Here is a 13,412-nt window from a genome sequence, read left to right as displayed (position 1 = left end):
CCACGTTGGTGCACTGCAACGCTTATATTCCTCTTCTGGAAACAAATACTTTCACTTCCTTTTAGAGGTTTATAGTTAGAAAATTCCACCTATCATATCTTATGCATTGGGATACATTCCAATAAAAAACTGGCATCAATTAAAAATAAAAGAGGGGAATATCCTCCGCAAACTGATTAAAGTCCCTCAAGCAGTTCCTGCTCAAACCCTGCACCTCGAGCGTTCCCTAGTTAGTTCGTACGCCAGAGCTATCACTAACATCATAGGATGGGGTTGGTAATCTCTTACACGATGAACAAGGAACCTTAAGATTTATATTAAAAACTGAGACTTTTATGAATGAATCTTTGCATTATACTTTTAAACAGAATTTAATTGTAGCATTTTACTTATCGAATTGCACATTAGCACTTTTGAAATCTTGGACTCCTGCTCACTTCATGCTTTTTTTAAACATCAGACTCCGAGAATAAGTTACGATCTCGATGTTAAGCACTGCTCTCAATTAAAACAATATGGAGAATCAATAGAATATAAATTCCAGCAACGCTATATTTGTTTTACCTTAGGGCATGGAGTCCGGCGTTGTATCATTTTATTACGGCTAGGGATTTTACCTTTAAAAGCTTTCACTTCCAAATGGAACATCTGTGAAAATACCACAAGTAGTTGTGATTTATGTGATGGAGGAGCACAGGACTTACTGCATGTCCTGCTTGAATGCCCAAATCCGACACTGGTCGAGGCCAGGCGCCAGCACTTCAACCCTATTCGAACTAGAAATTTCAGTTCAAGGCCTTATATCACTTCTTAAATTGCAACCTGATGAATTTGTATGTCATAACCTGTTTTATAACAAATGCATTTTTAAAAAATGTGTTGTTCTCAGTAGAAGACTAAATCAAATAAAAAATCTTGAGTAAGCATCTCGAATTGTAGTTGTACTTTCCTTGTTTATGAATAACATAATAATTCTAGCATTCACATGAAGGGTATCAATCGTGACATTTAAAGATATTACATTGACAGATTAGGATGTGACTAAGTATTGAAATTTCAGCTAATTTATTTGTCAACACCAGTTCATCCAATGACCAGCACCCACCCTGCATAGTGAGAATTCTCATGTGGCTCCATCCTGCATCCCTCAACCATAGACGGCTCCAGCACAGTTGGGAAACTCAGGTCAGGGATGCATGCCCATTACTTTGCAGAGAAATCTTCCATCCCAACAGACACCCCTCTCAGATCGGAACACCCCAAACCAACCCCTAACATGGAGAGGTTGGGTGGTCACATCGGTAAAACTGGTGAGAAAGACCATTAGTATTCCTGTGGCTCAATCCGGCTCTGTGCCCCACCACAAAGTCTAATAGACCATCTCAGCAACCTGGGATTCTATCCCTTCATAACTATTAACCATTTCTGTGGCTTATGATCCGTTTACCCCCCAAATTTAGTGCCACACAAATATGAGCAAAACTTGCGCAAGGCCTACAGTATGGCAAAACACTCCTTCTCAATAGCTGCCCAGTTCTGTTCAGTAGGTTATAATCTCCTGCTAATAAAGACTACCATTGTCATAAAGTTGAGCTAACACTGTGTCACCTCCTTTGTGAGAAGCATCAGTGTGCACAATGAAAGGCTGACTGTAGTCAGGTGCTCTCAGTCAGGTGCAGCGCATTGTGCCTTCTTCAGTTCCTCAAGTACATTCTGACACTCCTTAGTCCTCATCACGTTCTTGGGCTGCTTCCTGGAGATCAAAGCAGTCAATGGGGCAACTATTCTTCCATAGTTCACCACAAAGTTCTTGTAATACCCGATGAGTCCTAAAAAGGTACTAACTTCAGTCTTTTTAGTAGGCACTTCCCAAAATATCATAGACTGAATCTTGGCATCCACCTCATGCCCAAGGTGGACTACAAAGGAGTGCCCCACTTGGTCGCCTTGATTATCAGTTTTGCCTCCTGTATCGTATCCAAAACCTGTTCTAGGTGCTTCATGTGGTCCTGCCATGAGTTGCTGAGCACTGCAATGTCAACTAGGTAAGCCGCACAGAACTGTTCCAGCCCTGCAAGAGCATGGTTCACCAGGCACTAAAAAGTAACAGGAGCATTGTTCAAACAAAAGAATATCTCCTCAAACTGATATAGCCACTGGCATAACAAATGCTGTTTTTTTAGCATTTGGTGCTAAAGCGATCTGCTAATATCCACTGGTCAGATTCAAGGTGCTCAAATTACTTTGCAGCACCTAACCGATCCACAAGGTCATCCGCTCTTGGATTTGGATGAGCATCGGTTTTGGTTACCTCGTTGAGGGCTTGGTAGTCGACACAGAATCACAAGTCAGTAGACCTTTGCTTTGGTACTAGGAGCACAGGACTAGACCAAGCACTACGTAGAACAAGGAGTTCTAGAATTCCACTCCTTGTGCAACTATAACTCGTACACCACTTGGCTGACTGCGTGATCTTTGTACATTTACAATAATAAATCACAAATGTCTTTGGATGAAAATATGTATCAGACGGCAGACATCTTGGAGGATCGATAAAGAAACAAAGCAAAAAATGATACCAGTTGCGTTATAGTTTATTTAGAAGTATTCTCTGGTACAGACAGGGCTAATAATGATTATATGCACCTCATTATACAGGGTGCAAAAGAAAAACAAAATCATCATAGGGAGAACATAAATCATTCAATAATTATATGGCTTTGCTTCCTTTCCTTCTGATTTTTGGAGATTGATTATGTGGTAGAAAAGATGAAAGATATTGAGTGAGTAGCTACTGCCTGTGGAAAAAGGGTGAGAATAAGGGGTCCCTGTTTTGCAGACAGTGGTGAATTGGAAACTGGTACATGTAATCTGGAAACTTAGATTTTCAGCTTCTTGCTGTAGGGCACATACACTAACCTGGCACAAGCTCTAGGGCAGAGACTGCAGAATTTGGGTCACATACAGCACTGTGAAACAATATTGTTTTTGCAGAAACGGTTGTCTCTAGTTGTGCTACAGAGCTCATCTACTTGTGAACTTTACTTGTTTAGACAGGGAATGCTTTAGCGCTAGATAGATGGGCTTTTATGAAGTGGAAAGTATTGCTGGAGGGGCAAGACGTTAAATATTATGGAGGCATGTGGGAAGGTCAGTGAGTGCGGTAAGGACAAGTGTATGTGGCTAAAACCACCTAACACTCATGATGAAGTGTGCAGGTACATATAGGACATGGTTCTTAGCCTGGGTTCCACGGAACCCCACCTACATATGGGGTCCGTGTCTGCTTAGAAAATTAAATCATATTAGCAGATTAATAAAGTATATATAAAAGAAAATACAATACTGTGACATTGTAGGCTACATTTAACAAGGTATCCTTAGCTTGATCCACAGAAGCAATACAAGTAGAGCAAACAGAGTATAGTATGGATGAATGGTGGCCTCAATTCGAGCACCGGTATGATCCGACAAAAAGAGAGCCTGCATTAGGGCCCAAAACAGCAAAGTGACATGCTGGAGTCTAGCATATTGCTTCGTCTTTTAGAAGTGAAGCCACATTTTGAAAAGCTTCAGCGTTCTAATTAAAATTAATCTTTCACTTTTTATATATAATTTTTGTTTGTGAATGAAGTAAAACATATGTCTGCTTGATGTGCACTTGTTTCTTCATTTTGGGGTATTGTTGTATGGTTCAGTTTATAGAATTTGCTGATGTCAGGGTCCCCTGCTTCCAGCAGTGATTCAGTAGGGGGCCCACAGAAGTCAAAAGGTTAAGAACCACTGATCTAGAACGACTGACTTGTAACAGGGCACCCTTAAATTGGAGTTGTGATTTCCAGCCTTGAGAGGAGTGTTTCTGTAGTGGGCTGGAGAGATAATGAACGCCCCTTTCTGTAGAAGGTGTTGCTGCTGTGGGAATGTTTAGACTGTTAAGGTAAAAACCCAACTAAGACCTATTCTGAATCCTCAGCACTCTGCTTAAGAAGGGAGTGCAAGGGGCAGTGCCATTCTTTACACATTTATCAGGCTGATAGAGGGAAGTCTCTCTCTTAGGCTTGTACTGGATATTGTCTGCATGTGTTAACCAGAGTTGAGGTTTGGAAGGAAGGAAGGAAATGAAGATCCTTATATTAAGGCTACACTTATTCCTGGTTACTGGACCATCTCTGAAAGGACCCACCATTTTAATGTTTGCCTCCCTGGGCAACTTCTGCTCCCCTGTGTACAAAACTGATCCTCCTCTTGTGCACCCTGATCTCTGCACCGCGCTATATGGCTTTATAGCTAGGTTCACAGTCTACGACCCCATATAAATACATATAGAAGTGCAGCAATACTAAAGCCATTACAATGACAGCAGGGATATGTCTTTAGGTGATGGCATCAGGCTCCTCATTTCAGGCCCTTCTCAGGGAGATCTCTGTGGTAACAGCTGAGCAGGCTATACATCTCCACTTTAGGACGCCTGTGTTGGGAATCCTGCTGGAAGAATAACTTGCCTGTTGACATGTCCTATGGATCTAAAGCAGCACTGGTGAATGTATAGAAATTAAAGAGCCTCTAATCTCGGGTAAGGCATCATGGCAATGAGAGGTGCTGCCTTCACAAAGAGTGTTTGTTAATTAAAGTACATTACTTTAGTTACATGTGGCTTACCACTACATTTCTGGTGTTAATTCACACCTCTTCAAGGAAAAACGCTTTATTTGCAGGCCAACTGATGTCAATATGATTGTGTGTGGAAGGTGCTGCATGAAGGGCCTGGAGCTCAAATGTCTGTAGGAGCAGGGATGTCAGTGGTGACCACTTCAACTGTCCAGAAGCACAAGAGTATTCCAAAAGAGATCCCCTTGGCCAGAGCCTACATTCACAGTGCTGATGTACTATTGTGCGGATGTATTTTTTGGTTATAACCTAGAATTCCAGAGCACATGTAGGGGTTTGGGGAAAGAGTGAATGTGTATACCTAAGCATGCTCTTTACTTCCTGTTGTGTGTGTATTAAGACACTAAACATACATGGATCATTTGACGAGGAGAAGGAATGCCACCCAGAAGATGAGGAAGACAGAATAGGAAGATTTCGGGGCGGCACCAGTTGGAATGGGTTCCTTTGTCGTCGAAGCACTTGGAAATTGAGGGTTCACCACGTTGCTCCAAATATTCGGCACGTTTTGTGTGATCCATTGTGTGTAGGCTGGGACGAGGGTGTATATCCCCGGGCGGTTACGCTGTCCACATCCATCTCGGTAGCTCGCAACTCCAGCCAGCAGCCACGCATTGTTATATTGGCAGACCAGTGGGCCACCAGTATCCCCCTGAAACATCAGAAAAAAGGGGAGTCACCAACATGCTTTTAGGATTTCATCCTCGTGATATAATGCAGGCCAAACCAGGATCTTCACTAAGCATCTGCAAAATCATAATTTTGCCTACACCATTTTGCAAATATGATAAATGTTGCAACTTTGGAAAGTTTTACAAAGATGACAACCGTAGCAAAACGTTGTCTTGGGTGAAAATTCATAATATTTGAATTATCTATCCTGCAGTTAAGGAGATTCAAAGCTGGTATGTAAGAAGGTACTGTGCAATCTGTCAATAATTTAGTGTACGATAATCTGTAAAGCTTTTCTGTTCGAAATGCTCTTACATGTGTGCATGCACAATAATATTTTAAAAAACGAACTAAACTTAAATGTAAGTACTCTGACGTCCTCGCTCTTTCCAATCCTCAGTGTGTAGGTATCCCTCATACCTAGTGGTGGGACCAAAAGCTGCTGCACAGCCTTGCGTATTAGTACCAGGCAAGCATGACCCCTCCACCACCTCCTTACACCCCTCTATTGCCGTGGGGCATATTTATAAGGGGATTGTACCAGCGTCACTTTTTCCCACGTTCTGGTGGCGCAATGCCCTGCCCCATATTTACAAAGCAGCTTTAAGCCACGTTGCATGGCTTAATGCCACTTTGTGAATATCATTCTCTTTTACACAGGTTTCTGTGTGAAAGGGGCGTGCAGTGGGTGTTACTGTCGGCATTCCACCAGAACACCCATTGCTTTTTGACGCTGCCCCAGATTTACAATGATCTGTAAATCTGAGGCAGCGCACTAATCCAACACCACTTAATTGCAGGTGTTAGATTGGCGTAACGAGGAGAAATACTTTTATTTCTCCTCGTTTTTGCTCTTTCTATGTGTGCTCCATTGGACGGAACACATAGAAAGAGCATATTGCATTTAAAGGTTGTTTATGTGCAGAAAGGGACAAGGAAGGTGTCCCTTCCTGCACATAAACAATAAACACTGCTGCACAGACACCCTTGCCCTACACAGACACCCTTGCACTATGGTGCAAGGGTGTCTGTGTTGGCAGTAGACAGCTTTCATAAGCGCCAGCATATATCACGATGGGGAGTGATCCAGTTGTGGTGGTAGGGGCTGGGACCAAAAAATCAGGTAATAAAAAAAATGTCCCCCCTATACCATGAATCTCAATCTAATTTTTGGCAAGATACGCTGATTTATCGTATCAGTGGTTGACAATTAAGACTTCGTATTCTTTTTTTATACTTTTCTTTGACCACTGGGTTTCCACATATCTCTTTCTCATATGGATCTATGCACCGTCACTTCACATGAGATGGAGAACATGGCATGTATAAAAAGGAGATGCTTTTTCTCTGAATTGAATCATTTTACTTTAAACCCCATCTGCAAAACATTCAGTGTAGTGCAACAAACATACATGACACATTTATAAAAAAACGAATTACATAAACATTAGACACACTGTCTTTACAACACACATCATTGTTTCATGATACAATGCGATGACATTACATTTATAAGTGTCCAACATATATAATCACAATTAGGGGCGGAACAAGCCTTTATCAGTCACCTCCTCATACATCTCCAGAAGGTGGGGAACCAATGTGTCGCGGTAAGTCGCGTAAAACTCCTGTGGGAGTCCGTCTGGCCCCGGCGTTTTACTAGAGGCCATACGTGATATGGCGTCGTTAACCTCCTCTGGGGTGATGGGGAGCTCCTCCGCCTCCGGTTCGCTGAGTCGCGGAAGAGGGAGCCATTCACACTGAAGTAGTTCCGAGAGTGAGAGATGGGGAGGGTGCGCAGAGTAAAGGGTGGCATAGTATGCGGCAATGCATTGGGCCACCGCCACTGGAGATCGGTGAACCGCTCCATTCGGGGCGATCCCCTCAGGAATGATACGATTGGCCATTGGGTAGGTGGCTAGTTGGTGAAGGAGCTTCCCATTTTTGTCTCCCCACCCAGATACTCATGCTACAGAGGACTTCCACAGCAGCTTGGTGGCCTCCAAGGAGGCCTGCTTAATCTTGTCCGTCAGAAACGCTAGTCTCCTAGCTTGGGTTTCAATTCTCTCTTCCGGGGGTTGACCTTCGACTAGGACAGCTTAGGCTTCTAGGAGCGTAAGTCGGGAGTCCTGCGCCATTTGTTTAAGTTTGAGTTGGCCCTTGGCGAAGCCCCGAATGGTGGCCTTACCAACCTCCCACAAGGTGCATGGGGAGGGAACCGAGTCCTAGTTGGTGATAAAGTACCGGCAGAGCTCTTCGCCCACTGAGTCTCTGAATTCCTTATCCTGCCAGATCAGGCGCGAAGATTCAGGGAGGTTACCCATCTGCAGCGCCACAGGGGAGTGGTCAGATATACCTCTGGGGAGGATAGTGATATCCTGAATTACCCGACAGTCCAAGGCCGGCATGAAAACGTAGTCAAGTCTTGCATGTGTGTGGTGGGATGCCGAAGTGTGGGTGTAATATCGGGTCGTCGGGTGCCAGCGTCTCCAGGCGTCCCTGAGTCCCAGGGTGGCGGCCCAGTTTGATAAGAGATTAGAGTGGGTGATCCTAGAGGCTGAGGGGGCCCTGGCAGTGTCAAGGTCGGGGTTCATAACTGCATTGAAATCTCCCCCAATGATGGTCATCCCCGGGGGCAGGGCAGCAACTAGTTTGGCAACTCGCTGCAGTGTGGGGGTCATCAGGGAAGGTGGAGTATACGGAAAGCAGGCTCAGGGTCTGGTCCCCTAAGCTCCCTTCCAAGGCGACGAAGCAGCCATGGTCATGAGTCACCTTTCGCAACACAAATGGGAGGGCGCGGCGCACCAGGACAGCCACCCCTCTCGATCCCCGATTAAAACCGGAGTGCCAGACTCTGTCATAGCCGTATCTCGCCAGGAAGGGGCAAATATTGCCTGCCAGGTGGGTTTCTTGGAGCAGCAATATGTCTATAGTGTGACACTGCATATTGCAGGACTGCTGTGCGCTTGACCCTGTTTAACAGGCATTAACATTCCAGGACATTATATGGAGCTATGCTGTCTCGGTGTGGTTAGCAGACATGGGGGGGTATGAGTGTAGGATAGGACACCTAGTGCAGGTGGCAGGTGCGGGTGAAGTGCTGCCCCTATGTGAGGTAGTGGGTGTCATGGCACACCGTGGCGGTCGGCAGAGAACACTGCAGAAACACGCAGTCATCGCCTCTGCCGATTCCACGGGGAAGGACCACACTTCCCAAGAGGCGCTGGGGCAGTGACGCTTGTGACGTCACCACGCTCCCGGCATCCGATCATGAGGGTTTCCGGAGCACCAGCCGGTGCCATTGATTCCAGGAGATGAGCCTACGTTCAGTGGATCCAGAGGAGAACTGGTAGGGGTGCATAGTGCACCACAAACCTCCTTCTTTTTCTTGAACTCCCCTTGTGATAACAGCAGTTCCTTATTGTGTGGGAGCTAAGCTTATCATCGGTTGCCCCGTTGGACGAGCCGATGACCCGGCTCTTGCGGGGCTAGTCTGGTGACTTGGTGCTTGCTTTCTTCTGAAAGCGCTCTTAATCAGCTGAAAGTACTTTGGGTAACAGAATACCGCAAAGCCTTGTCATCATATGCCGGTTGCACGCGTTGTAAGCGGCTGCCGGAACCCTGCTTAACATTTACGTATGCTCATTGATTTATCTCCCTGAGCTGTTTGAAGATATATCGGCTATGCGGCTGGGTTAGAAACACTTTCTCTTCAACCCCTGGTTTTATAACAAGTTGGGCGCTCAAGAGGTATTGGGAGCTATGCAGTACGTTCCAAAACATTGCACAAGTGGATTATTGTGATTAGCGAAGGGTCCAAGAACGGATGGAGCCTCAACCATATGTAGTGGTGGAAATGAGATTCATTGGAGCTTGATGCAACTATAAAGAAATCGTACTGTGTGATTACCTTGGATTTTTTGTGTATCTTTTCTACAGTAGGGGCGTGTCGAGTATTTACAGGTGGCAGCTCCGCATCCCCCAGTTAGATGCCACAAAAGGATCTTTTTGGTATGTGTGCTTACTTGACGACCCCCTTTATAAAGTGTGGAGGTATGCTTCTGTTTGATACATGATTCCCTTTGTTCCATCTTTAGATCAATAGTGGCTGCACTTTGTTTAGAACAACCTGTTCATGAAAAGTCAAACCGTATTTTCCTTTACAGGTAATAGCGCCAGGCGTAGCATTATTGAAGAAGTATCCTTGTGTATCCTGGGGTTTGTGTTTTGTACTGATTGAGGATTCTTCTCATTACAGATCTCCCTCCCTGCTGTTCCCATCCTTTCCTTCCCTCACTTGATCTCCCCATCGAGTCTGTTGTCTCGCTCAGACCCTGGGGCTATCAGGAGGTGGAACCCTTTGAGCATTGTACGACTCTGAGGATTCAAGGCCTTGCCAGTGGGTACAGCTCTATAATGCTGGTCATGTGCGCGCTCGCCTTGCTGCTGGAGAGGAGTGCTGGTGAAGTAAACAAATGAAACAATAAAACACAGGGACAACAGCCCCTTTCCCCAACCACCTCCTCCCCCCTCCCTATACTTCGGGAACGGAAGCATCTGTTGACCCTGCCAGCAGAGAACTAGAAGAGAACCAAACTAAAATTCTTGGGACTGGGGAATCGTGGAGGACCCCTCCTCATAGTAGGATGTTCTATCGTAAAGTACATCGAGAGAAAGAATTGATGGTCAGGTTAATGCCAGAACCAGGAGCCGCGGGGCTTACTGCAGTCGGTGTGGTAGTGCGGGCTCAAGGTGGACCCGTGAGAAGAGTTGGGCTCCGGGATAGATCTGTATCCACTAGGTCCGGCAGAGATGGTCGAGGTGAGACGCCCCCTGGGTATGAATGGCCGGAGGAGCCAGAACGGCGCACGGCAGGGAGATCACTCGGGGGTGCTCCGGACATAGGAAGTCTGGAGTGACCCAATGGTGAGTCTGATCTAGCCCGTATCGGGCCCCGCATTCTTCATGAGCGGTTGCGCTGCATGCGCAGGCCAGGCGGGCTCGAACCAGTAACTCCGGTGCGGGCCTCGGGGGAGGGGCCCGGGGCACCGAGCCACAAAGGGCGCTATTCGGTTAACCATGTCCAGGCTTCCTCAGGGGATTAGAAGAAAAGGGTTTTATTTTGGAACACCACCCGGAGGCGAGCTGGAAAAAGGAACCTGTATTGGATGTTGAGGGTATGCAGCTTTTGTTTGACTTCTCCATAAGAGCGACGTTGGCCCTGGACCTCCCGAGTATAATCAGGAAAAATCATAATTGTCTGGCTTTGATATTTGAGGTGTGGCTTCTTGCGTGCTTCAGCCAGAACTGAGTCCTGGTCCCTGAAGTTGAGGATCTGCACTATTATGGGGCGGTGGGGCGCACGCGGCGGCGGTCTAGGGGCAAGAGAGCGGTAGGCCAGTTCGATGATAAACCATGGGGAGAGGGAGTCCTCATCATCCATGAGCTCAACCAGCGCTCAATGAGGTCAGCTGTTCGGCCCTGCTCCGAGCCCTCCGCAAATCCCACCAGGTGGAGGTTGTTCCGCTGTGACCTGTTCTCGGCATCTTCGGCCCCTCTATGTAGTTCCTGGGAATGAGTCTGAAGGCGTGCAACCTGGGTATTGAGCTGCTGGACATCGTCCGCCACCGTGGAGATGCAGGATTCGGTTTCTTTTATCCGGGCCATGGCATTGCGGAGGTCTTGACGGATAAGAGTCATGTCGACCCGGACTTCTTCAATCTTGCCTTCCACCGAGGATTGGGAGGTGCGGATGGCTTAAAGGATGGTGGTCAGGCCTGTGGCAGTAGGGCTTCACTTCCCGTGGTTCCTCCCATCGCGCCGGGTTCCGTGGTCGTATATTAGTCCATTTTAGTTTGTGTGGCAGGGGTTTTAGATGCAGGGCTCCCCGCCCACCATGCAGACGGCCAGAGGAGGCACAGCGTCCCAGGGTCACACAGATCGCTGATTGTCTAGGTCTCCTCTCCGCTTTGGTCACCACGCAGGTCCACCACCGGTGCCCTGACCTCCACAGCGAAGCACAGGGGAGCCAAGCAGTCGTCAAGGAGGCCGGGCAAAGCCATCACAGTGGCAATCAATTTCAGGTCCCTCGGCCCCAGCGCCCGGCCGGAGGCCGGAGCGGCCACGCGAACCACAGCAGCAGGACCACCACGGGGGGGCCCCCAGCTGAAGGCCCCTCTTGACGGACCACAGGAGAGCAGGGAACAGCGTGGAAAGAGAGGGGGGAGGGCAGTCCACACAGTCCCCGCTGCCCGGTCCGACGGCCAACACCCCCTCCCGGTGAAGTCCTCACACACCCTCTGGTCAGAATCAGGTGTGCACCAGTCGTGGCAGGGCCGGCGAGTCGGCCTCAGGCCCGAGGGGCCGAGTCCAGGCCGATCTGGCTCAGCGGGATGTTGCCCAGAGGAGTGGCAGGCCGCAGGCCATCTGGAGCGGGAAGCGGAGGACGTGCGGCCAACCACCATTGGTCACCCCAGGGCAGGAGGAGAGGAGATGGCAAGGCCAGTGGATGCAGAGCTCCCCGCCCACCATGCAGACGGCCAGAGGAGGCACAGCGTCCCAGGGTCACACAGATCGCTGATGGTCTAGGTCTCCTCTCCGGCCGGGTCACCATGCAGGTCCACCACCGGTGCCCTGACCTCCACAGCGAAGAGCAGGGGATCCAAGCAGTCGTCAAGGAGGCCGGGCAAAGCCGTCACTGTGGCAATCAGTTTCGGGTCCCTCGACCCCAGCGCCCCACCGGAGGCCGGAGCGGCCAAGCGAACCCCAGCAGCAGTACCACCACGGGGGCCCCACAGCTGAAGGCCCCTCTTGACGGCCCACAGGAGAGCAGGGAACAGATCGGAAAGAGAGGGCAGTCCACCCGGTCCCCGCCGCCTGGTCCGACGGCTGACACCTCCTCCCGGTGAGGTCCTCACCCACCCTCCGGCCAGAATCAGGTGTGCGCCAGTTGTAGCAGGGCCGGCGGCAGCCTCAGGCCCGAGGGGCCGAGTCCAGGCCGATTTGTCACCTCAAGCGGGATGTTGCCCAGAGGAGAGGCAGGCCGCAGGCCATCCGGAGCGGGGGAAGGAGGGAGGTCTCGCTCTGTAGAAAGCCCCACAGTAACGTTGTCGATGAGAAGGAGGGGGGGGGAATGCCCCTCCGCCGCTGCCTGAAAATGACAGACGAGGTGTCTTCAGCCCTTTGCCGCCGCACTCAGGGAAGGAGCGTGCAGGCCGAGGAGGCGATCCGCAGCGGTCGGGACACAGGGCAGCCCTGGCATCAGGAGGGCTGGATCCACCACAGGATGAGTGGGAGGGACAGGCGGGAAGGGACAGCCCTCCGGAGCCAAAGCCGCCCAAAGCGACGGCCGATCACCCCCTCCGGCTGTCTGCCCCCCAGGGGATCAACAGCTCGGCTGGGCGAGCGGGCCCACCCCAGCCGCTTCCAGCACCTCTCACCTCTGGGGCCCGGGTGTGCTCCGCAATACTGGACGGATCTCTGTCTCGCAGCAAGACCGGCGCAAAGAACACGGTGGGGCCGCCCCCTCTCACGCAGCCGCCGAGGCCACCGGGCACCACCGGGACCCCAGGAACGGCCAGGAATCACCCTCGACGAGGGCCACCATCTTAGGCCCGCAGATACCGGAATTCCGATGCAGGGTTTGCCCACGTAGCCTAGATTCCAGAAACACCACTCCCAGGCATGAATCGGGAGCCCTGGACAGCCAGGTGGCAGGATGGAAGGTGGGTTCTCTCGATGATGGTGGATTTAAGGGAGCGGATGATGGAGGGGTCCAGAGCACTTCTAAATTCTCAATTACAAAGTTTATGTTTGTAGTCTTCAGTGTATATAGATCTGGTATGTTTACACTTTGATATAGTTATTATAAAGGTGTCTGCAATGTAGGCAGTTATAGCATATTAGTTAAATACGTTTATATTTATGTATTTATTGTTTACATTTTATAATGTGATGTATTTGAGAGAATGTAATGTAAAAGTTATTGTTAAATTGCCATTTTTTATCCAATTTATTTTTACTCCCTGCCTTTATTGATTTTTATGTGATTCAGTTGCATTAACAGATATTGG

At 48.8% G+C, this 13,412-nt stretch overlaps 1 protein-coding gene across 1 annotated transcript in view; it reads right to left on the bottom strand.

The window, feature by feature from the left end:
• Positions 1 to 2,578: 2,578 nt before the first annotated feature.
• Positions 2,579 to 13,412, bottom strand: part of LOC146811634 (transmembrane protease serine 9-like) — a 1,785,969-nt gene continuing 1,775,135 nt past the window's right edge. The window contains exon 24 of the mRNA XM_085618610.1: positions 2,579 to 5,320. Coding sequence (XP_085474736.1) covers positions 5,027 to 5,320 — 294 coding nt within the window. The 3' untranslated portion in view covers positions 2,579 to 5,026. The remainder of the gene's footprint in view (positions 5,321 to 13,412) is intronic.

This window comes from Triturus cristatus, chromosome 7, assembly GCF_964204655.1.
Source record: "Triturus cristatus chromosome 7, aTriCri1.1, whole genome shotgun sequence".
Classification (NCBI taxonomy): Eukaryota; Metazoa; Chordata; class Amphibia; order Caudata; family Salamandridae; genus Triturus; species Triturus cristatus.
The sequence above is the reverse complement of the archived record's forward strand: the minus strand, read 5'-3'. Positions and strand labels throughout refer to the sequence as shown.